This window comes from Dreissena polymorpha, chromosome 14 (assembly GCF_020536995.1).
Source record: "Dreissena polymorpha isolate Duluth1 chromosome 14, UMN_Dpol_1.0, whole genome shotgun sequence".
NCBI lineage: Eukaryota > Metazoa > Mollusca > Bivalvia > Myida > Dreissenidae > Dreissena > Dreissena polymorpha.
The window spans coordinates 39,297,853-39,324,557 of record NC_068368.1 but is presented as its reverse complement, the minus strand read 5'-3'; the positions used below and the strand labels follow the sequence as shown (position 1 = coordinate 39,324,557).

Genomic DNA, 26,705 nt, shown 5'->3' with positions numbered 1-26,705 from the left:
TAATCCCCCAATCACGCACCCAGTATCACATGAATTGCTTCTTTCCCCGCACTATAATGTATTGGAACGGTCTTCCATACCTGGTCAAATCAAGCCCCGATCTCGATTCCTTCAAAGCGAGACTCGAGGAGGTTAAATTCTAAGTTGTAGCCCCTGTTTTTATTTTAAACCTAACTCTGCACTTCTGGAATACTTTTTACTTTATTGTATATATCTTAAATACTTTCACTTTTAGATGACTTTCTTAACCGACTAACATTGGTTTCCGTGACAACGCGCCCCCTAATTATAATCGTGATCGATTGTTCGGGAGTATACCGTAGATGTAGATAAAAGGCCAGAGATCGGCAAATCCAGACCGTTTAAACTACACACCGATATGACCTAGACCGACCTCAAATAATTATTAACTATTACATATTTTTCGAATTCCAGATGAAAACTATGGTAACCCAATATATTTTTGTGTGCAATCACATTAAGGTACAATATCATTCGCAAAAGAAACAATACAGTGGTGTTTTTTTACATTGGGTACATTTGTGCGCAGTAATAAAATACCTGTACACCGTTTACCTGAATTTGAGTCACGTGACCAATTCGTTTAGTTCATTCAGGTGTTTCTTTTCAAAACATGAACTCAAATGCGGAAATAACGTAAATTCACACACACGAACACTTTGACAATCAGTTATGTACACTTTAATCAGACCGGCCTTTTTAGGCATTTTATTTTTGGTAATGGCCTACGTTGTTCAATCCCAGAAATACAATGTAGTAGTGCGATGCAGTCACGGAGAAGTGGAAGGGTTCACGATCAACTCCCAGTACGAGGCGTTCCCTAGGAGGCGAATCAACGTATTCCTGGGGATTCCGTACGCCAAGCAGATCGGCCAGTATCAAGACTGGAGACGAGAGTTCAGATTCAATGTAAGAAATTTGATTGCTCAATTAATTATGATTGTCTGAAACTGGCTCACTGTCATTTACATATTATCGTATGATTCCCTGGTTGATGGACATTTCGTGCCACTACCAGTTTGCGCCACTGATATTTGTGTCGGAGGGCATTGGACGTTTCATCCCACTGATAGAATATAGGCGGATCATACATGCCAGACTTCCCGATCTCGGCGGGACAGTCCGGCTTTTTGGGCCCTTTGTCCCGGCGTCCCGATATGAGACGATTTGTCTAGACATTCATAAAAAACAATGTAAGGTCTATAGGTTCCCAATAAAATTCGCTTTTCAAGCTCTGTTTCGCTAACACTTACCACCGCTAATCCCTTTATTGCCCCCAATTAACAATCCGATTCTACTTCTCGTGTGTACCTGTGTTGTTTATGACACCTTATCAGTAGAGCTGCAACGATTCACCAACAGCTCGATTCGATTCGATTTCGATTTCAGACACTCCGATACCGATTTTTTCGATTCGATTCATCTTCAAACCTAGTTTTATCATACATTCACTTTTATGCCTCAAAATTAACATTTCTGTTCAAATATGATTTCAATAAAACACATAAAAAAGAATAGCAAATAAGGACTCAATTTGAATATAAAAACTTCTGACTAGAAGATTGTGTTGATTACACAATAATATTTAAAAAAAATCATAAGAACGTATCTGGAATCAGTTGAATGGTAGTACTATCACTATTACACCTTTACCCAAAACCGCTATAAGCATGTCTACCACTGTGCCATGACAGCATCACCTGTTACCTGTAGGACAAATCACATTCTCTAATAAACTTAACAAAACTCCAACAGAAATAGAACTTCTTTTCTGGCTGGCGACTTAAATACTGCCACACTTTTGATTTTAGCTTCTTAGGCGCATCTGATAATTTCAATTTGTCGGCAACAACTTGTTCAGCCATTTTGACGCTTTTTCCGAAGTAGACCGTAACGGGCTTATTGATTGGATGACTAAAGTAATAAGCAACCAATCGCACGCGTCGTAATTACAGGTAAAGATAAAACCTACACCTTCCTGTATCAATAGTCAGAATACAGCGCGCTTTACGTATCTATGTATATATATATATGTTAAAGAATCGAATCGAATTTGGTAGGTTTGGTATCGTAATCGAATCGAAGCATTTCGAATCGATTTTCGATGAATCGGATCGAATCGTTGCAGCTCTACTTATCAGCGATTTATCGGCTAATTATTGATTTTATCAGGCATTCACACTATGGTGGTCTCCAAGATAGTGGTCGCTTATTGCTACCGATAGTTGTATTATAATGAAATAAATGTTGAAAATGTGTTTGTTTTTGTCTTTGTTTGAAACGGTTTACAAAACAATTGTTTTGTAAAATTAACTCTAGGTCATTAATTTGTCTTTTACATTCAATGTTTAGTTCCAAAATAGTGGGATAATCCGAATGTGCAATATACCAAAATCGCAACAAACAGTCCAATAAAAAATACCCATCCTGTCTAGTGTAATTGGGTGTAATTGTTATAAAAACAACGAGGTGCTATGCATGACAGTTTGACCCTACTCCATTTAAGCTAAAAGCAACGAGGTGCTATGCATGACAGTTTGACCCTACTCCAATTAAGCCGCGACAATTGACAAGTAACAAACTGCGCATGGATACATGCTTAAAAAACATCGCAACAAACAGTAAAAGTGGTACCCATCTTGTCTTAGATAGTTTACTGTAACCCGTACTTTCAGTGTACTGGATAGCCTCCCCTGCGATAATGTTTGCCATTGAAAGTAATATAGGGCGACTTCGATCGCAAACCATAGTTTCCATGGTCTTACTAAACTGAGATCGAATTCACTTTGGTTCAACTAATCTGGTCTCATTGGATGAACTAGACAGAAACGGCCATTCCTCTGGATCAAAGATGGCAGCAAATGGTAAGATGTGTTAACGCTATTTTTATTTTTGTAGAAATTTGTTCATATGTCGTGAATCCAGCGAAAATTAAGCTGTCCATGTGTCTTTATTGATGCTTTTATGCTATGGCACGTAATATAAATAAATGTTTGGTGACAAAATGCCCATTTAACTGGATTAATTTGTTTATGTACTGCAACTATCTTGTTTCTGAGCACGAAGCGTTAGAAATAAGGTTATGAAATAAACTCAAAAGAATTATTGACTGTTCACTTATGTTTTGACAGCGTTTGCAGACTCGAGGCTGGCAATAGCTATCAAAACTTCGTAGCCAGGATACTAAATTATCAGGATATGAAAAATTATTGTTCAGTATAGTATATTACGGTTACCTCAACTTAAAACAAATGTTTCTGTTTGTTTGATGTACGTAATATATATGTTTGATTTGATATTCTGTCGGTCTATGAAGACATCCTTTGTTTTTTAGATCATGGCATGCAATCCCAACAGATGCAAGTTTGACTGTTCAGCATGTTAGAAAAGCAAGCTCTACACCTATTCAGGGTCATCAGCCCCACCAGATTCTAGTCTGTCTTGTTTGTTACACACCTGGTCATCTGTCAGGAACTAGAGAGAATACATCTGACTTAGATAACCCGTATCTAAGTTTTTAATATGTGAAAGTTTAAGTATGCATACTACCCTGTCTTAAAAGATTTTAGTTGATCACAAAATAAATTTATGTATTTAAAGAAGATTATATGTGTTTCCTTGGTTATATAATTGATTAATATTTTTTAATGAAAATCAGAGGATCTCCGATAGCATTTTTTCCTGGAGTAATCACATAACTAAAAGTGATTGGGCGTGAACTTATTTCAACGCCAATCTCTATTAGTACAGTTATTGTCAGTTACTGACTTAAGTATGATCACTTAATTAATTAAAACCGGTAATCAAAAATACCAGAATATTACTGGTATGTTAAATAAACTGCTTAGCAGCAACATAGCTTGATACATGGTTTTATTATAATTAGTTGTAATGTACATTTAAATTTTTCAAATATCTAATATGTTATTTCAGAGTTATTACAAGGCAGCCATGAATTGGACAGACTGGTCTGATCAATGAAAAGAACGGATACACATGCATCCCATGCTTACATGTCCAGGATTTGACATGAGTACATGGAAATCAACAAGTAAAATTCCCTCCAATCGAAGTTCTTTGTTGATACAGCTTTTCCAACGTCAATGAGCTTTACAATCACCCATTATCAACTGAACGCAACTGTGGAGCTGCTAGTATCCAAGAGGTCAAGGGTCAAGGGCAAGCAAGCCTGAAACAATTTTTAGATTAACTCATACACATTGGTACATAGTGTATGTTGTTTAAACTGACATAACATCATTATGAAATAAAAACATGTCATAGCTAAAATTAATGATATGCATTGGTATATATTTTATGAATTTGGCAGCATGGTTTTATAGGATATATTTAACCCTGGCTATTGGTCTTGTACTGTCAGTAGATGACCTTATTATTTGAAATAATGCTTGAATTTATTTGTGTCAGTCACTCAGTGTGGAGGCGTGACCAAATGTGTTCCTTTATGGTACTGTCGTCATAACGTAATACTTGTGCTAATACATACTGATTTTATACAATTTATTAAATTTTAATATGTGAACTGCTTATAAACAAAGCGCTAAAATATCAGTGTAAAAATACTCGTGAACTTCGAGTTTAAGTGACATGAGATGCCTTGATTTTTTTTTTTTAGTTTTAAGTTTGTAAGGTATTTTTTTTATTGGAGACTTGTGATGAAATATGGCGATTCAATCCTTTTATCATCGCAATAAAGGATACAAAGTATTTGATCATAGGTCACTCAGAACCAGAATAATTGGTGAAAACAATGTCCTGCAAATAACTGCATAAACATTGTGCTATGCATTTTCCAGATTTTTCATCAAGAGTCAATAACATGAACAGGAATTGTTGACTGTTTTAGGTTTATCTACCGAAGTCAATGTTGAGTGCGAGCTGCACATCATAATTATGATATTGGGTCTCATTTCATGAACAATTAAATCAAAGCACAATGCTCTATAATCTGTAGATAATGTAACCTTTTCCATGTTTGATCCGTCTATTAACAACCATTTATTGTAATAGTCTAACATATAGATGATACAAGTGTTGTTTTTTTTTCATAGAGAAACAATTGATTGAACTTGGAAATAATTTGATATGGAAAAAATTTGAAAATTGGGAACCTTGATTTTGAATTTTATCATAGTTCTGTTCCGTGAATATAGAGTATTATGTTTTGCGTTTATTATGTAATAGATTTTGTTGTTGTTCTGGTTTAAAATATATAAATAAATCACATGAAGAAAAAGGAATATAATTGTTAAAATTTTATTTATTATTACATAATTTAATAACACAGCAAAACATAACTGCAATAATGTTGAGTGAACATATTATTAAAATAAAATTTTTGTTCAACCCCGTAAAATAAAATATGCATTATTTAAAATAGACAAATAATAAATTATTACATGTAACTGTATCATGAATCAAAATTTAAATAGCATTTAGACGGCTATACTCTAATAAGTTGAGCCTTGCTCTGGGAAAATAGGGCTTAATGCATCTGTGTAAATTGTTTTACCAGATTGGCTGTTTAGTCCACACTAATCAGGGAGACACTTTCCGCTTGTATCGTATTTTTGTATGAGCGAAGAGTTAGTTAAGGCAGAAAGTATCACACCAGATAAGCCTGTTAGGACTACACAGCCTAATCTGGGACAACACTATGTACATGCATTAAAACCCCTTTTTACAGAGCGAGCCTCAAGTATTTATTAAATGATTAATTAAGTCTTCTTACATTATAATATTTTTTTAAGAAACACTGAGTCAACACTGAGTACAACATGTTTATTTAATAGCTTCCGCAGGTAAATTAGTTGAACATGAAGTAAAATTATTCAGGAAATGTACATCAAGTGCCAAGCTTAACTAAACAACACTGTCATTTCAAGCAATATATCGAAAAATTGTCTTGTTACTCGATAGTGTGCACGAAAATCGTCGATATTTTCTTTGTATTCCCATGTAATTTGGTACTGTATGATGTTCTTGTTTTGAGAGAGTATACCCAAAATAGTTAGTATACTGTAACCTTTTATAACCTAATCAACCTAAAGTGCATTCGATCATTCACCCTTCCAGACATGCGTCTAACAACTTCCGTTTCCAGACTTAAGTTCGCGATCGAAGTCGCCCATAATGAGTATTGTTGTCGTAATGTTCCAGATTTTGTACTCTAAAAAGATGAATATTATCTTCGTTGTTTGCTATTGTCTTATTTAATAAAACTGTTATTGTTATGTTTTAGATTTCATGCTTCATATCAGATGTTTTATGTCTTAAATAAAAGTTTCAAGAGTTTTTGTTAGTACTATACTGACTTCAGTAAAGGTGGAATGATAGATCGTTTTAGGTGTCCTGCTTTTTGGTCAAATGTCCCGACAATTTTTTATGGAATGTCCTGCTTTGGACCTAAAAAATTCTGGCATGTATGAGGCGGATAGGTGTGAATAATAGCGTAGAGGTGTGAATCATACCAGGAAACTTTCGCACCTTTGATTGTAACATAATGTTCAATGTAAAAACAATATTGTTTTATTTCAAGATTATTTATTCAGACCAAAAGTATTCTGCGATTTCATGATTTCTTTTTTAATATAATACATGAACAAAATGCATGTCAAAAAGGAAACCCCCCTTTGCTCATACACATGCGGTGCATGAGCAAAGGGGGCTTTCCCATATGGTGCTGAAACAGTCCATTCAAGAATTAAAGTCTTATTCCAACTTTACATAATAGACTGTTATAGTGTTTTCACCCTTCTTCACGAAGGCATGTATAGAGAACAGCTGGTAAAAGGGAGTTTTTACCAGTTTGAACGTCCTGTCGATGGCTTCCTTAAGCTGAGTCAGCTAATTGGACGTCGGGAAGATGATGTGACGCGCATCACCAACCCGCAAGTCGTCAACCAAGAAATAATTGCCAATAAATGTGACGTCAAAATTCAAAATAAAATAAAAATATAATAAGATATTTACTATAATTAAACTAATTATTATTATAATTACTATTATTATTGTTATTATTATTATTACTATTACCATCTTCATTTTATTAGTTCATTATTGAATAAATTGTATTACTGTTCATTCATGCTACATATATAATTATTTATGTATTGAGTACATACAAATAGACATGATGCATACAAAATAACAACACTTCATTTGTTATATGTATTGAACATAATGAACTATGCACCACATATTTTTATACTTACAATAAATCATTTTATTTTTATTCAATATAATTATAATTGTAAACACTGTTGTAATACTACATTGATATACACCCCAATATCATTCATACCATTACGGCAGTATTCACACCTATCAGCCAATATAGTATCTGTGGGACGAAACGTCTACCCCTTTTCAACACAAATATCAGTGGTATGAACTGGTAGTGGCACGAAATGTCCTTAACATGATTCCCTTAGATCGATCGTCTCCTCATTTCAATCGCTTTGTTCACATCAAGAACGTGGCACTCTTAATAACGTTACACACAAGCACTCCAAGTATTTTGTCTTACTAATATTGCTCTGTTATACAGCACAAAATGTTAAGCATCCCTCTTCAAATTTAGAAGAACGTTTTTTTCAAATGCAATTTTAACTGAGATATATATATATGTATTTAAAAACAATTGGAAAACAGTTATTAACAATCATAGTAATAATGTTAAATCTTTCCCATTTTCTTGGTTTATCTTAATATTTTACCCAATTAAAAAAAATCACTATGATTGAATAAAAAAATACTGTGAACAGGTGGATTCTGGGGAATCTTAAGTGCTTTATTGGCAGTTATATGGAAAATATTAACAACTATAAACATACCAACTTAAGTGTTCTTATTCAAACCTTGATCAATTTACTGAGTTTAATAAATATATTTAATAATTATGTTTAACTTCCAATATCTATACCATTTAACTTTCATGCCATTACAGTTAACTGTATAGGGTGACAAACATACTATAGCAAAATATGCATATGATAATACAAAAATCCTCTTGACATATAAATCAAACCATGTTTGTCTTTTTCCATTTTTAGCTCCACTGGCCAGAGGCCAGCAAGGCTTATGTCATGGTCCTGCGTCCGTGGTGCGTGTGTGCGTCCATGCATTAACTTTTTCTAAAAACATCTCCTAAACTACAAGTCCAATCTGATAAAACTTCTCACAAATGTTCCTTGGGTGAACCTCTTTCAAATTTGTTCAGATTATGCCCCTGGGGTCAAATTTGACTCTGCCCCGGGGGTCAATAAATTGAACATATGCTTATATAAAGCTAATTTTGTGAAAACTTTAAAAATCTTCTTGCCCATAACCATTGGGCCTAGTGCTACCACATTTGGTATGTAGTGACATTTAATAGTCCTCTACCAAATTTGTTCAAATTATGCCCCTGGGGTCGATTTTGACCCTGCCCCGGGGGTCACAAAAAAGAACATATGCTAATATAAAGCCTATTTTGTGCAAACTTTAAAAGTCTTCTCGTCCATAACCGTAGGGCCTAGGGCTACCAAATTTAGTTTGTAGTGACATATAATAGTCCTCTACCAAGTTTATTTAAATTATGCGTCTGGGGTCAAATTTCACAAAAATGAACATACGCTTAAATAAGGCCTATTTTGTGCAAACTTTAAAAATCTTTCTGTCCATAACCGTATGGCATAGCGCTACATAGTTAAACATACCAAATATATTTGGTATGTAGTGACATCTAATAGTCCTCTACCAAATTTATTCAAATTATGCCCCTGGGGTCAAATTTGACCCTGCCCCGGGGTCACAAAAATGAACATATGCTTATATAAAGCCTATTTTGTGCAAACTTTAAAAGTCTTCTTGTCCATAACCGTAGGGCCTAGGGCTACCAAATTTGGTATGTAGTGACATCTAATAGTTCTCTACTTAGTTTGTTCAAATTGTGCCCCTGGGGTCAAATTTTACCCTGCCCCGGGGGTCACAAAAATGAACATACGCTTAAAAAGGCCTATTTTGTTCAAACTTTAAAAGTCTTCTTGTCCATAACCGTATGGCATAGGGCTACCAAATTTGGTATGTAGTGACATCTAATAGTCGTCTCCCAAGTTTTTTCAAATTAAGCCCCTGGGATCAAATTTGACCGTTCCCCAGGGTCACAAAATTGAATAATGCTTATATTGGGTTTATTTTGTGCAAACTTTGAAAGTCTTCATGTCCATAACTATTGGGCCTATTTCTACCAAATTTGGTATGTATTATAATCGTAAAGTTCTCTACCAAGTTTTTTCAAAATATGCCCCTGGGGTCAAATTTGACCCTGCCCCGGGGTCACAAAAATTAACATATGCTTAAATAAGGCCTATTTTGTGCAAACTTTAAAAATCTACTTGTTCATAATTATAGAGCCTAGGGCTACTAAATTTTGTATGTAGTGATATCTAATAGTGGTCTACCAAATTTGTTCAAATTATTCCCCTGGGCTAAAATTTGACTCTGCCCCGGGGGTCACAAAACTGAACATATGCTTATATAAAGCCTCTTTTGTGCAAACATTAAAAATCTTCCTGTCCATAACCATTGGGCCTATGGCTACCAAATTTAGTATGTAGTGACATCTTGTAGTTCTCTACCAAGTTTGTTCAAATTATGCCCCAGGGGCCAAATTTATATATAAAAATGCTCACCCTTCCAACTTTAAGCGCCCAGTGGGACGAGGGACAGAAAAAGACAGTCACATGCTTGAGTACATTTCAACCCATGTGCATTGCACGCTTTTTTCGCATAAAAGAGAGTGGAGCGATACAGGGCCATCATGGCCCTCTTGTTAAATGATAAATGGAATTCCATAATTTATAATTGCGGACAAGGGTTTTCAAGTAAACAAAATTTACCAATTTGTCTTTAACAGTTTTAAGGCCAGAAAGTCAGTTTTTAACGGTTTATTGTATTTGATTTGTAAAATATTCATGCCAAAATTGTGAAATGTTGTTTGTAAATGGCTATTCTCAATGAAGGAAAAAAGCCCTGATTATTCCTGTGGTATTTTCTTCTACACTATGGATTAATTATTATCATTTTATGAATGTTAAATGTTGCTCTTCATATGTTAATAAATGACCATACAAATCTTAAATTTTAAGACATTAATTTGCATCATGAGATCAACTTATTGTTAGCTAAGCCAGTATTTTCAAAACTGTTCACTATCAGATCACGCTCATGGTTTCATTTAATTAAGTAAGCATAATAGCTTTATAAATAAACTATTCCATCCATGTTTGAATAAGTGATTTTCCAATAAAAACTTCTTCATCATTGTATTGAGATTTTATTTTAAAAAATGCTAAAATATTGACAATCATGAATAGGAGTTTTTGTACAAACAGTGTGAACTTACCGGTACCTTGGTCTACCCAAGTAGGCAAATAAGAAATGTATGAGTCGCGTTCTGTGAAAACTGGGCATAATGCATGTGCGTAAAGTGTCGTCCCAGATTAGCCTGTGCAGTCCGCACAGGCTAATCAGGGACAACACTTTCCGCTTAAACTAGATTTTCGGTAAAAAGGGATTTCCTTTAAACGAAAAATACAATTAAAGCGGAAAGTGTCGTCCCTGATTAGCCTGTGCGGACTGCACAGACTAATCTGGGACGACGCTTTACGCACATGCATTAAGCCCAGTTTTCTCAGAACAAGGCTCGTATTAAATAATTTGGAGTGCTCTACTGCTTATGGATAATGCCTTTGTTTGGCTACTGGTCCTGTCTATTTTCCTTACAATTATAACATCAAAAAGATGTTATACCCAAGAACTTGTTGTTTCCATGGCTACTCAAACAGTGCTTCTTTCAAATATATTTGGAATTGATCTCAGGGTTATTGGATTATAAGGAAACATCGTATTGTTATGAGTTGGATTGGGATATTCATTTATTTATTTGTTTGCTTACAAGTTTTAGCAAATTGAGAATTAAAGTGTTTTTTGCATCATATTTGCTAAGGTTCAACACATAAGAGATTTGCTTGGGAAAAGAGCTGAACATTTTGATTAAAAAAACATTATTTGTGGGATACTTTTAAATCAGAATGTTAAACACAGTCCTATGAGAATAATACATTTTTTGATACTGGGAATGTAACATAATTTCAACCCTAATTTGACCAAAAAGAAACACTGTCGAAGATTGCATTTCCACTGAAATCCAAGGACATTGCATAGTCTGTCTCACCCATTTATGTACATTCGGACATAGTACATAATTTTATATAGAAATTGGGGCCAATGTTTTTCCAGAAAGAAACATTGTCAAAGTATGGCATTTACATTGTATCCAAATGATATTGCTGAGCCTTGTCTATTTATTTACATTCAGAAACCAGAGAAGCCATCCTGGGTGGGCGTGTGGGATGCCAAGTACTACCGCCCCGCCTGTCCGCAGCTGCCCTGGTTTGTCAAGCAGACCAATCCTTCCTTCAACCGGGAGAAACACACCAGCGAGGATTGCCTGTATTTAAATATATTTGCGCCAAATGTAAGTGATTTTAAACCAAGTTTATAACTTTAACTAAGAACGAGAGGATTATATTTACTTTTATTGCTTGAGAACTTGTTACAAGTCTAGCTTTAAAATGTGACTAAGAAAGAGCAGTATATTCTTACTTTTATTACTTGAGAATATGCTACAAGTCCAGCTTTAAAATGTGATCAAGAATGAGTAGCATATTCTTAGTTGAATTGCTTGAGAACATGCTACAAGTCCAGCTATAAAATGTGATCAAGAATGAGCAGCATATTCTTAGTTGAATTGCTTGAGAACATGCTACAAGTCCAGCTATAAAATGTGATCAATAATGAGCAGCATATTCTTAGTTGAATTGCTTGAGAACATGCTACAAGTCCAGCTTTAAAATGTGATCAAGAATGAGCAGCATATTCTTAGTTGAATTGCTTGAGAACATGCTACAAGTCCAGCTATAAAATGTGATCAAGAATGAGCAGCATATTCTTAGTTGAATTGCTTGAGAACATGCTACAAGTCCTGCTTTAAAATGTGATCAAGAATGAGCAGCATATTCTTAGTTGAATTGCTTGAGAACATGCTACAAGTCCTGCTTTAAAATGTGATCAAGAATGAGCAGCATATTCTTAGTTGAATTGCTTGAGAACATGCTACAAGTCCTGCTTTAAAATGTGATCACGAATGAGCAGCATATTCTTAGGTTTTTTTCTTGTGAAGAAGAGCATGTAACAAGTCTGCCTATATAGTTCTGAGATTTTTGGCCAGTCCATTGGTAATTTGATGAAAGCATACAGTGGTATTTTAGGGCTGATTTCGGGCAAATTAAATTTGGCCCCATTTCATTACTCAAAACGTATATAATATTCTGCCCATAATTTATACCTAACTATCTCTCTCTACACGTAAGCCTTATTTTGAAAAAAACAACACATGACTAAACTTTTTCAAAAAATATGTTAAAAGGCTTTTTGTAAAAAAAGCCATGCAATTTTTCAAACAATGTTTGAGCAATAATCTTCATTTAACATTTCCAGAACAGCATATGATAAATGTTATGACACAAAGTTTATAAATTAACAAAAATATAAACATGTTATCTTCCATATTTGAAACAAAATAATTCCCCTTTTATCATAACAACCCCAATCTAAAGGGCCCCTACACCTTTCTCAACAGGTGAAAAAGCAACATTTTTTTGATATTTTGTCACATATGAGTAAATGCACTATATGATAATGTTCTCCTTAAGAAATTTACAGCATGAACTTTTGAGCCAAGAGCCTTTAAGCTAATCTGGGATGACACTTTACATAGATGCATTAAGCCCAGTTTTCCCATGACACTTTACATAGATGCATTAAGCCCAGTTTTCCCAATTCAGCCATTTTTGTACAGAGCGATGGTCATATATTTCAGAACACAGAGGAGCTCCCACAGAGTTCCCCAGCCTTGTATTCGGTGATGGTGTTTATATATTTCAGAACACAGAGGAGCTCCCACAGAGTTCCCCAGCCTTGTATCCGGTGATGGTGTTTATTCATGGGGGTGGCTGGACCATGGGCGCATCTCAACAGTACCCCGGGGTGTTCCTGGCTGAAAGGGGGGTCGTTGTGGTCACATTCAACTATAGGCTCAACGCTTTAGGTGAGATTGAAATGTTGTAGACACATACCGGTAAATATAGTCGTTAACATTTAGGTTAGATTCAATTGTTGACAGCTAAGTTTATACAAAAAGTTAGTTTGTAACACTTTTTCTTGTCTAACACATAGGATTTAAAGCTTTTGCCCTAGTACCAAGGCCTTACTCTACAGACTTAAAATATTGTATTATCATCTTACAGTTTCAGACTTAATAAACATCACTATTACAATGAACTGTAAAAGCTTCGGTCCAGAAATGAAATTATTACTGTGGAGAAATCATTACAGTGGACCTGTAATAGACCAAATTAATTTCAAAACTCATAAAGATCATCAATGTTAAAATAAGATGTCTTATATAAACATAGGGAAAACTATTAACACTGTTGGCCAAAATGCACTATTAATGATGTAATGTGAATGCAGATCTTAAAAATACAGTAGACATGAGTTTCTAAATGAATTTCTAGTCTAGATGAAAAGATTTGCCTGATTTGCCTGTGAAGTCCACACATGCAATCAGGCAAAACTTTCCATATAGACTGGCGTTTCATTTGCAAATGACTCCCTTTAAATGAATAATTGCATTAAAGCAGAAAGTGTTTTCTCTGATTAGCCTGTGCAGACTGAACAGGCTACCCTGGAATACCACTTTACACACATGCAGGAAGCCCAGTTTTCCCAGATCACAGCTCAATTTTATTCACACTTCAGGATTTTTGAGCACTGCGGACCGGTATGCACCAGGAAACATTGGGCTGTTTGACCAGCAAAGAGTGCTGGAGTTTGTTAAAGATAATATACGTTACTTCCGAGGGGACCCTAACATGGTGACGCTGTTTGGTCATAGCACTGGGGCAGCCAGTGTTGGTCTACACCTTCTCTCACCTAGATCTGACAGTGAGTTACAGCTGGGTTTTATTCACTTATTAAAACTGGACATTTTTTACATCCCAACCTCTGTACTTAGTGCATGTTTTGATTAAACTCTTATGATCAAATATGAAAAGCTTTCTGAAATGTTAATATCTTTATCCATGACACAAGTTAAAGGATTGTTGTATTTAAGTTATAGAATTAGTTTTATTTTATGTATAGAAAATTGGGAAAAAAGGTGATATTTGAAAATATTTATAATGGAGATTATCTTTTATATAATGTTATAATTATTACTCTGTGTCTACACAGAATTTTTCCACCAAGCGATCATGATGTCAGGCTCAGATCGCACGCAGTGGGCAGTGCTACCAACGAGCGAAGATGCCGCCTACTATGCCACTGAGCTAGCACGAGAGACCGGCTGTCCTCCCAACGATAACTTCAGGCTGATCCGATGTCTCCAGGAGCATAGAAGTGCTGATGAAATAGTGAATGCTTCTGCTAGAGTGAGAGTAAAGGTATGAGAGAATCTTCTGTGGCTTTGTCTAATGAGAGATTCTTGGACAAGTTTTAGTTACAGCTGAATCTTTATTTCACCCTTTCCCACTAAGAAGCAAATTGAAAATGGCTATGTGCAAACAGCATAAAACCAGAACTGCCTTCGAGTGACTCGCAGTCTGTTCAGGTTTTATGCTATTTGTTGATGATCAGTATCTAAGGGTTGGATATGAAGCCTTTCAAACTTGAATCTAGTAAGAAAGGTCTTAAATGAAATTCAATTTTTTAAGGGACTACCAATCTGTGAAAATACATATCTGAGTAGTAAAGGGTTGAAAAACAAATACATGTAGACATTTATAGACCTTATTCGTAATTGGACTTGTCTCTACATGTAGGTACAAACTTCTTTTTACTTTTACCTTCACTATCTTGTTTCCCATGAATATTTGCATGCTTACAAAAGTGTGATGTAAAAGTTATTAGAATGATATATAATCCTGTGGATTAAGGTAATTTTATTTGTACCATTATTTGTAAATTAAAGGAAAAACTAGTGTGAGCCGCATTCTGAATGACAACTATTAGGAATATGTTTCGTAACTTTGAAGAGATACTATGTAAAAGAACAGACAAGACATACCTTTAAAAAGATATAAGAAGTTTATCCTGATTGTGAACATAAAGGTTTGACAGTTACATTTCTGAATGATTAACTAGAAACAAAGTTTTATTTTTTGATGTAATTCTCTAATCAACCATATGAAATATTTTTATGTAGAAAATTGCATCTTTATGTATAAAATATATGCATGCATGTCTATAAAGTTTATAAAGCTATACATAATACAAATCCAACTTTTAATGCTACTTTATGCACATATACATGTATATATGCTTGCATTCACACACTATAGACAATATAGGAAGTATCCATTACATATATGTCATCATGTACCTACAAACTTGACATTGGCATGTATAGATATATGATTATACAACAGATCATTCTATATTTATCTTCAAATGGTATAATTATGTGTTTGACATAAGTTTGGTCTATGAACTGCACAAGCTAATCTGGGGTAACGCACATGCATTAACCTCCAATTTTACCACAGCATGGCTCATTTCTTTGTTAAATTTTCTCCAGGAGGGAACTGTTGGCACGCCATGGTGTCCAGTGGTAGATGGCCCCTTCCAGGGCTCTCAATTTGCCTTCCTGGTTGACCACCCGCGCGACATGCGCATGCAGGGGCGCTTCCAGAAACTGAGGGTCATGGGCGGGCTTGTGGCCGACGATGGCTCGTATTTTATCCGTAAGTTTGTGGACCTATTTTATCCGTAAGTTTATCTATAAGTCTGTGGACCTATTTTATCTATAAGTTTGTGGACCCATTTTATCTATAAGTTTGTGGACCTATTTTATCTATAAGTTTGTGGACCTATTTTATCTATAAGTTTGTGGACCTATTTTATCCGTAAGTTTGTGGACCTATTTTATCTATATGTTTGTGGACCTACATTATCTGAAAGTTTGTGGACCTATTGTATCTGTAAGTTTGTGGACCTATTTTATCTATAAGTTTGTGGACCTATTTTATCCATAAGTTTGTGGACCCATTTTATCTATAAGTTTGTGGACCTACATTACCTGTAAGTTTGTGGACCTATTTTATCTATAAGTTTGTGGACCTACATTATCCGTAAGTTTGTGGACCTACATTATCCGTACGTTTGTGGACCTACATTATCTGTAAGTTTGTGGACCTACATTATCTGTAAGTTTGTGGACCAACATTATCTGTAAGTTGGTGGACCTTCATTATCTGTAAGTTTGTGGACCTACATTATCTGTAAGTTTGTGGACCTACATTATCCGTAAGTTGGTGGACCTACATTATCTGTAAGTTTGCGGACCTACATTATCTGTAAGTTTGTGGACCTACATTATCCTTAAGTTGGTGGATCTACATTATCTGTAAGTTTATGGACCTACATTATCTGTAAGTTTGTGGACCTACATTATCCGTAAGTTGGTGGACCTACATTATCTGTAAGTTTGTGAACCTACATTATCCATAAGTTTGTGGACCTACGTTATCCATAAGTTTGTGGACCTACATTATCTGTAAGTTTGTGGACCTACATTATCCATAAGTTTGTGGACCTATTTGATCTGTAAGCTTGTGGACAAGAGGCTGGGCTGTTTTGGGGCACAGATTTAATAGCTGTTTAATGAATTATCTCAAATGCTGAAAGTGTTAGTTTTTTTCTTCAAATCCAGTCCCTAAATTGTCCCAAGATCAACTTTTAGATAATCTGGAATATGAACTGTTTAGTGACAATATAAACAATGTTGAAATAATGAAAGGGCTCTTTTTCCTTAGCAGTTATTCACAAATTTGAGAAGTTCAAAAATCCAATTTTCACAAATTAAAGAAGTTTGAGACACAAATTTTGACAATCATAAAATGATTGCAACTCATTTAGTTTGGTGTTTTCGGAGAAAACTCGAGGTATTGTCATAACCAGTTCGTCGTGTCGTCTCCCGTCCGCTGCTGACGTTTGCTGCACATTAGTATCTAAGGGTTGAAAATGAAGCCTTTAAAACTTGAATAAAGTAAGAAAGGTCTTTAATTAAAAGTAACTTTCTAAGAGACTACAAATGCACCAAAAAGATACGCACTTTGTTTTAAATTCCTTCGAAATCAAATAAAATAAAAAAACTTTCTTACTAGATTCAAATGTTAAAAGCTTCATTTCCAACCCTAAGGTACTGATAAGCAGCGTACAGCATAAAACCTAAACAGACTGCAAGTTACTTGCAGGCTGTTCCGGTTTAAGGCTGGTTGCATTTAGCCAATTTCACTTTGCCTCAAAGCGGGAAGAGGTTTTAAAGGCCTTTTCATGTTTGCAGCCAACATGCCATCACTGGAGGAAGGCATCTCTCCGACACAGTTTGACAATATCATCCTGGAGTTCCTGCGCGACCTCAAGGTCAAAGACATGGTGAACCCCATGGAGGCGCTACGCTTTGAGTACTCGTACTGGCCTCAGAAGTCCAACTACTCCTATATACGGCATGAGCTCATGAATGTAAGTGGAATGTAGCATCGTGATCAAAGTTTGTCTTTATTATGCTCCCCGAAATAAAATTTTGGCGGAGCATATAGTTCCCAGTTTGTCCTTCCTTCCTTCCTTCCTTCCTTCCTTCCCTCCCTCCCTCCCTCCCTCCCTCCCTCCCTCCCTCCCTCCCTCCCTCCCTCCCTCCCTCCCTCCCTCCCTCCCTCCCTCCCTCCCTCCCTCCCTCCCTTCCTTCCTTCCTTCCTTCCTTCCTTCCTTCCTTCCTTCCTTCCTTCCTTTCTTCCTTCTGTCACACTTTTGTTACCATTTCTCATAGCGCCTTCAATACTTTACCAATCTCTTTCATATTTGGCGTGTCGGTACCTTGCACGACCTCTACCTTTTGATGAGGTTTGAGGTCACTGGGGTCAAGGTCTAGGTCACCGAGCCTAATAATAGATATTTTCCGTCACTCTTTTGTTACCGTTTCTCATAGCGCCTTCAATACTTTACCGTTCTCTTACATATTTGGCATGTAGGTACCTTGCATGGACCTCTACCTTTTGATGAGGTTTGAGGTCACTGGAGTCAAGGTCACCGATGCTAATAATAGATTTTTCAGTCACACTTTTGTTACAGTTTCTCATAGCACCTTCAATCCTTGACCAATCTCTTACATATTTGGCATGTAGGTACCTTGCATGGACCTCTACCTTTTGATGAGGTTTGAGGTCACTTGGGTCAAGGTCACCAAGGCTAATAATAGATTTTTCCGTCACACATTTGTTACAGTTTCTCATAGCACCTTCAATTCTTTACCGATCTCTTTCAAATTTGGCATGTAGGTATTTTGCATGGACCTCTACCTTTTGATGAGGTTTGAGGTCACTGGGTTCAAGGTCACCGAGGCTAATAATAGATTTTTTCATCACACTTTTGTTACAGTTTCTCATAGCAGCTTCAATCCTTTACCGATCTCTTTCATAATTGGCATGTAGGTGCCTTGCATAGACCTCTACCTTTTAATGAGGTTTGAGGTCACTTGGGTCAAGGTCAAGGTCACCAAAGCTAATTATAGATTTTTCCGTCACACTTTTGTTACAGTTTCTCATAGCACCTTCAATTCTTTACTGATCTCTTTCATATTTGGCATGTAGGTACCTTGCATAAACCTCTACCTTTTGATGAGGTTTGCGGTCACTGGGGTCATGGTCACCGAAGCTAATAATATATTTTTTAGGTGGTTATTTACACATAGATTGACAAAGCGCATCATCAGGGAGCATCCATCAGTTTCACTAATATTCTTCTTTACCGTATAGTTGTTTGATGCCGCAGAGTATAATGTGTTCTTCTTTAGAAATAAATTGACAGTAATACTTAGTGGACTTACAGGACTCAAAAGTCCAACTATTCCTACATACCGGATTAACTCATGAATGTAAGCTGTTTGTAGCCTCATGAATGTGAGCTGTTTGTAGCCTCGTGAATGTGAGCTGTTTGTAGCCTTATGAATGTGAGCTGTTTGTTGCCTCATGAATGTGAGCTGTTTGTAGCCTCGTGAATGTGAGCTGTTTGTAGCCTCGTGAATGTGAGCTGTTTGTAGCCTCGTGAATGTGAGCTGTTTGTAGCCTCATGAATGTGAGCTGTTTGTAGCCTCATGAATGTGAGCTGTTTGTAGCCTCATGAATGTAAGCTGCACAGGCTTATCTGGGAGAACACTTTACTCACAAGTTATACCGCCATCTGGTTATATTGTGATTCGTGGGACTCATGATCTGCGATATTATCAAGCTGTAGTGTACAATTTTGAATTTCCTGTTTTGTGTTAGTGAAAAAATACCCTACAGATAAGATGAATTCAGTGAAATGTAAATTATGTATATTATTTAAACACTGTACTAAATAATCACTTAGTAAAACATGAGGGAGTGTAGAAACCTATTTATATAAAGCCACTTGCTATGTTGGGCTATCAGTTGACAAAATCAGGTCACCCTTAATTACTTTCTTGCCCCAGGAAGTTTAAAGTTTTTTTACATTAATTATTTTTATTAAGACCTACCTTTCTCTGAATAATTGTGTTGAGTATATTAAGCTGTTTTGATTAGGTAAAAAATCTGCATATGTGAGTGTACAAAAAATGTAACTCCAAACTGCACACCAATTGATTGGTCTATTTTATGAACAGTATGATCACCACATTATTCAGTATTAGGTATGGGGGAAGTCACTTCTAGACAAGCACATTACAAAATTAAGGCACTGAGTAATGTCAAAATTGTGTTGCCCAGTATGGATGAGTATTTCGCATAACATATTCCTCCCTATCAGTATGTTATTCGCTAATTTACAATTATGTATTTAATATGATAATAAACCCTCAGTTAACCCTTTCCTGCTAAGAAGCAATGTAAAAATGGCTTTTGCAAACAGCATAAAATCAGAACAGCCTGGGAGTAACTTGCAGTCTGTTCAGGTTTAATGCTCTTTTCTGCTCATCATTATCTTAGATTTGGAAATGAAGCCTTTAAAATCTAGGAAGAAAGATCTTTACTTTAATTAGATGTTTTAAGGGACTACAAACACATCAAAATGCCTGTAGAAGAGGTAAAGGGTTAATATTACTGTGTTTCAGATGATGTCCGACTATCTGTTTGGTACAGGAATGGACGAGACACTACGCTCTCAAAATCTCTACAACCGCACCTACATGTATGTGTTCTCCTACAAGTCCAGCTACGACTATGTGCCAACGTGGAGAGGTAAGCTGATATACTGATCTGCATTGGAGTGGTTTAATTTGGCTTCACAAATCAAAAGAGGGAGATTTCAGCTTCAAAGACATTTTACATTAAGTTTTCTAATTACGATATCTGTTCACAAAAACTCTGTCTTGGCTGAACACATAATTTAACCCCCTGTTACTAACCAAAGAGGGGGTAGGTGTAAAATGAAATCACCATGTCTGTCTGTCTGACTGTCTGTCTGTCTTTCCATCTGTTTGTTTCGGTCCGTTTTTTCTGACTGTAGACACAAACTTGTTTAAAAGCATTCTCTCTAACTTTTCATTGTCACCATTCAAATGTTCAGGCAATCTTCTTTAAGATATAAAGTTGTGCATACAGCATTTTCCTCATCCTACATTTATAGGACTATATACTCCTTTGTCAACTTCGACATTCTACAACATCATGCTACATATAACAACATTTGCTGTTTGGGTGGGGGGAGGGGTATTCTTTGTGACTATTGTGATAAATTCTGATTTGTCGTGAAGTTATACCCATGATTAAAGCTGTTCTTCATTTCATTAAAATATTTAGGTATGACTCATAGGTATAATTATTATTTCATATTTTCTGTTCCTCGACATAACTGCGTTAACTCAGAATTCAAGCACATTTTAATATTCAATATTTCATTATACTTATAATACTTATAATATACAACTTTCAACAGGTGTTTCACACGGCTCAGAACTCCAGTACGTATTTGGCTACCCGTTCATCAACTCAACCTACCAGAAATTGTTTGGCGTTTTCCCACGGCAAGAATATGAGCCCTTCAATTTTACAGACAGAAATGTCAGCAGTGACATGATGTCATTGTTCACTAACTTTTCAAAATCTGGGTGAGTTGAAAAACATATGTGTTGTAATAAATACTTGTCAAATATTTTCATTAAATTAAGATCATTTTCCAGGTAAAGATTTATTACCTTTAAAAAATGTTGTTTACTTTAGCAAAATAAAGTACAATCAGAAAAAAAAACAACAATTATTTTGGCATTTATTGTCCAAATTTACATTTGTTATATGTTTGCCAAGAACACACGATAATGTGAAGTTGAAATAACCCTTCAATCTTATAATATATAATATAGTGTGTTTTTAGCTTGGCGTTTTTGGAGAAAACCGGAGGTATTGTCATAGCCAGCTCATCGTCCAAGGTCGGCCGTCCGCGTCGTGCTAAAACCTTAACATTGGCTCTAAAATCAAAGTGCTTCCACCTTTGAAACTTCAAATATAGATGCACCTTGATGAGTTCTACATGCCACACCCATTTTGGGGTCTCTAGATCAAAGGTCAAGGTCACTGTGACCTTAAAAAAAAAATCTGACAAGCTTTCATTTATTCAAAAATGCACCCATAGCCAAGCGTGGCACCCGTTATGCGGTGCTCTTGTTCAACAATCATGCTGTTTTACCACATTTAAAATACTCAAACAATGAAACTGTGCCTGTGTGTGCATAAAAACAATTACAAAAGTTCAATCAGAGCATGAAATGAACAGTTTTGTATGAGATAATCACCAAAACAATGTCCACTCCAAGCTTGTGAAATGAACAGTTTTGTATGAGATAATCACCAAAACAATGTCCACTCCTAGCTTGTGTATTCAGGGCATGAAATGAACAGTTTGTATGAGATAATCACCAAAACAATGTCCACTCCTAGCTTGTGTATTCAGAGCATGAAATGAACAGTTTTGTATGAGATAATCACCAAAACAGTGTCCACTCCAAGCTTGTGTATTCAGAGCATGAAATGAACAGTTTTGTATGAGATAATCACCAAAACAATGTCCACTCCTAGCTTGTGTATTCAGAGCATGAAATGAACAGTTTTGTATGAGATAATCACCAAAACAATGTCCACTCCTAGCTTGTGTATTCAGAGCATGAAATGAACAGTTTTGTATGAGATAATCACCAAAACCATGTCCACTCCTAGCTTGTGTATTCAGAGCATGAAATGAACAGTTTTGTATGAGATAATCACCAAAACAATGTCCACTCCAAGCTTGTGAAATGAACAGTTTTGTATGAGATAATCACCAAAACAATGTCCACTCCAAGCTTGTGTATTCAGAGCATGAAATGAACAGTTTTGTATGAGATAATCACCAAAACAATGTCCACTCCTAGCCTGTGTATTCAGAGCATGAAATGAACAGTTTTGTATGAGATAATCACCAAAACAATGTCCACTCCTAGCTTGTGTATTCAGAGCATGAAATGAACAGTTTTGTATGAGATAATCACCAAAACAATGTCCACTCCTAGCTTGTGTATTCAGAGCATGAAATGAACAGTTTTGTATGAGATAATCACCAAAACAATGTCCACTCCTAGCTTGTGTATTCAGAGCATGAAATGAACAGTTTTGTATGAGATAATCACCGAAACAATGTCCACTCCTAGCTTGTGTATTCAGAGCATGAAATGAACAGTTTTGTATGAGATAATCACCAAAACAATGTCCACTCCAATCTTGTGTATTCAGAGCATGAAATGAACAGTTTGTATGAGATAATCACCAAAACAATGTCCACTCCTAGCTTGTGTATTCAGAGCATGAAATGAACAGTTTTGTATGAGATAATCACCAAAACAATGTCCACTCCTAGCTTCTGTATTCAGAGCATGAAATGAACAGTTTTGTATGAGATAATCACCAAAACGATGTCCACTCCAAGCTTGTGTATTCAGAGCATGAAATGAACAGTTTTGTATGAGATAATCACCAAAACAATGTCCACTCCTAGCTTGTGTATTCAGAGCATGAAATGAACAGTTTTGTATGAGATAATCACCAAAACAATGTCCACTCCTAGCTTGTGTATTCAGAGCATGAAATGAACAGTTTTGTATGAGATAATCACCAAAACAATGTCCACTCCTAGCTTGTGTATTCAGAGCATTAAATGAACAGTTTTGAATGAGAAAATCACCAAAACAATGTCCACTCCAAGCTTGTGTATTCAGAGCATGAAATGAACAGTTTTGTATGAGATAATCACCAAAACAATGTCCACTCCAAGCTTGTGTATTCAGAGCATGAAATGAACAGTTTTGTATGAGATAATCACCAAAACAATGTCCACTCCTAGCTTGTGTATTCAGAGCATGAAATGAACAGTTTTGTATGAGATAATCACCAAAACAATGTCCACTCCAAGCTTGTGAAATGAACAGTTTTGTATGAGATAATCACCAAAACAATGTCCACTCCTAGCTTGTGTATTCAGAGCATGAAATGAACAGTTTTGTATGAGATAATCACCAAAACAATGTCCACTCCAAGCTTGTGTATTCAGAGCATGAAATGAACAGTTTTGTATGAGATAATCACCAAAACGATGTCCACTCCTAGCTTGTGTTTATTCAAAATTTTACATAATACACTTTAAAACATTTCAAGCTTTCAATGGATGAAGTATTTATTTTTGTTTCACTTTAAAATTTGATTTTTAAATCAAGCGCCATAAATTAATGGACTCATAAATGTGAAGGCTATTTTCAGTGACATGTAAACATGTTAAAAAAATCTGAAATATTCAACTGTTGGAACTCAAAATGTTATGGTTGATTGTTCACATATGTATTGATCTAGAGCATTTAGATTTGTATTGAACTGAAATTGATATGCTTGTAGACAGCCAACCTTACAGAAATTGGATGTGTGGGGCACTGGGCCGGTTTCCTGGCTGGAATATAACCTACAAAATCACAGCTATCTGGAGATAGGCAAGCCAGTATCTAACAAAATCAACTATAGGCAGCGAGCGTATGTGTTCTGGCGAGAATATTTTCTGGCTCTAACTAACAGAGCTGCCTGTGAGTACGCCAAGTGCAAAGCTTTTCTTTTGACTTTACCCATTAGCATAAACTGAACATTTATTGATTGTAATTGATTGGAGGAATTAAACTGCCCCTTCTGGTAATAAGACATTCTTTTGACATAATGGGTAGCTACTTGATAGACTATTTTATTTATTGTTTTCATTCTTAACCATGGAATTCAATTGATTCCATGATTTGTATCCGATTATTTGTATTTAACATCCAAATAATATCTGACTGAATAGACTACATAAAAGCACTACTTTTTATTTGTGTTCTTTGTAGTTAATATTAAAACTTGGGTAAATAAGATTTAGCCTTAAATGTTTGTAATCTTGGGGATAGCTGATTTATTATGTGTGAACATTTTACACAACAGCCATTTTCATTGGTCAGTTGCTCTAGCAAAATCCATGCTGAAAAGTTACAAGCAATCTCATTTGCTGTAAACAGAATTAAATGTTTAATTAATATATATACTGTATTTATATATATATATATATACTGTAAAAAAAATAAAATATATATATTATAATGTTATTAGCATTTTGATTGGGCATGCACTGTTTCCATTTGACACTAAGTTATAAAATCATAATTGTTAAAAGTCATGAGGCAGACCTCAAACACAATTGCGAATGATTTCTCATTTCAGTCTATACGACAAGCACCTCAAAGCAGTTGGGTGCCTCGGAGTACCAGATTGCAACGTATTCTGTTGCAGCATTAGCAGGTGTGCTCATTGTAATCTGTGTGGCTCTAGCGATTGTGATTTGTCGGATGCGACCGAGAGATTATTAACTTTTTATGCCCCTGGTAGGGTCGCATATAGCAGTTGAACTGTCCGTCAGTCAGTATGTCAGTCTGTCTGTCCGTCCGAAAAAAACTTTAGCATTGGCCATAACTTTTTAATATTGAAGATATCACCTTGATATTTGGCATATATGTGTATCTCAAGGAGCTGCACATTTTAAGTGGTAAAATTTCAAGGTGAACATCATCCTTTAAGGTCTAGGGTCAAAAAACAAAGTCAAGGGAAGTAATAAGCTTTAAATGGACATAGTTATCTGACCTGCCTACTTATATATTTTTGTTAAATAAATCAAAACGGCGCAGTAGGCGGCATTGTGTTTCTGGCAAACACATTGTGGTAAAAGGTCAAGGTCATCCTTTACGGTCTACGGTAAAAAATACAGATTTAAGGGAAGTAATAAGCTTTAAAAAGGGACAAAATTATTCAATATTGAACATAGCCACTTTATATATTTGGCATGCATGTATCTCATGGAGCTGCACATTTTGAGTGGTGAATCTACAGTCACGGTAGTGGCTTTTAATTATTTGCTACTAAAAATAGAGATTTTTTACAGACAAATATTTTCAAGGGAAGTAATTTATATAATTATAGATCTCATATTTTATATTTCCTTACCAAGAATTGAAGTTCTTTTCACAGTTACTGAACAGATTTATTATTTTGATTATTTATAACCCAAATGATTGATTTTTCAAAGTTTTTTTTTTAAATGATATTATAATTTCTTGGATGTTCATTACATACCTGTGGACTTATCTCCATAGATACATGATCAGCTCTGTATATGATCTCTTAAACCACAGGCCTTGGTTGTCAGTGATGTCTGACATGGTCATAATTGACTGTGAGACCCCCACCCCCACCCCCCCAGTTGGATTGGACAAAATTCAAGGGAAGTAATAACCTTTAAAGGGAGATGATTTCTATACCTGCCAAATGATAAATATAAATTTTATTTCAATGCGGTGCAGTAGGGGGCATTGTGTTTCTGACAAACACATCTCTTGTTTTAGCATTCATTTATTAGCTCATCTATTTTTTGAAAAAAAATTATGAGCTATTGTCATCACCTTGGCGTCGGCGTCGGCGTCCGGTTAAGTTTTGCGTTTAGGTCCACTTTTCTCAGAAAGTATCAATGCTATTGCATTCAAACTTGGTACACTTACTTACTATCATGAGGGGACTGGGCAGGCAAAGTTAGATAACTCTGGCGTGCATTTTGACTGAATTATGTGCCCTTTTTATACTTAGAAAATTGAAAATTTTGGTTACGTTTTGCGTTTAGGTCCACTTTTTTCAGAAAGTATCAATGCTATTGCATTCAAACTTGGTACACTTACTTACTATCATGAGGGGACTGGGCAGGCAAAGTTAGATAACTCTGGCGTGCATTTTGACAGAATTATGTGCCCTTTTTATACTTAGAAAATTGAAAATTTTGGTTAAGTTTTGTGTTAAGGTCCATTTTATTCCTTAAGTATCAAAGCTATTGCTTTCATACTTGCAACACTTACTAACTACCGTAAGGGGACTGTGCAGGCAAAGTTATGTAACTCTGACTGGCATTTGGACGGAATTATGGGCCCTTTATACTTAGAAAATTGAAAGTTTGGTTAAGTTTTG

The 26,705-nt window shown here is 35.6% G+C and overlaps 1 protein-coding gene across 1 annotated transcript; it reads left to right on the top strand.

The window, feature by feature from the left end:
* The first annotated feature begins 374 nt into the window (after positions 1 to 374).
* LOC127858928 (acetylcholinesterase-like) lies at positions 375 to 26,101 on the top strand. The gene is made up of 11 exons (XM_052396271.1): positions 375 to 930; positions 11,405 to 11,563; positions 13,033 to 13,195; positions 13,909 to 14,094; positions 14,383 to 14,591; positions 15,725 to 15,890; positions 17,492 to 17,670; positions 20,276 to 20,402; positions 21,100 to 21,271; positions 24,078 to 24,259; positions 24,921 to 26,101. Exons 1-11 carry the CDS (start codon positions 694 to 696, stop codon positions 25,064 to 25,066), a joined length of 1,926 nt encoding a protein of 641 aa, XP_052252231.1. The 5' UTR covers positions 375 to 693; the 3' UTR covers positions 25,067 to 26,101.
* The last annotated feature ends 604 nt before the right edge of the window (positions 26,102 to 26,705 follow it).

What these genes read in the sequence shown, in the direction of transcription:
- LOC127858928 (XM_052396271.1), top strand. Translation starts at nt 694, where the DNA reads ATGTACACTTTAATCAGACCGGCCTTTTTAGGCATTTTATTTTTGGTA. An exon ending in ACTAACTTTTCAAAATCTGG is followed by an intron (nt 21,272 to 24,077) that starts GTGAGTTGAAAA and finishes ATATGCTTGTAG; the next exon opens with ACAGCCAACCTTACAGAAAT. An exon ending in TCTAACTAACAGAGCTGCCT is followed by an intron (nt 24,260 to 24,920) that starts GTGAGTACGCCA and finishes TTCTCATTTCAG; the next exon opens with TCTATACGACAAGCACCTCA.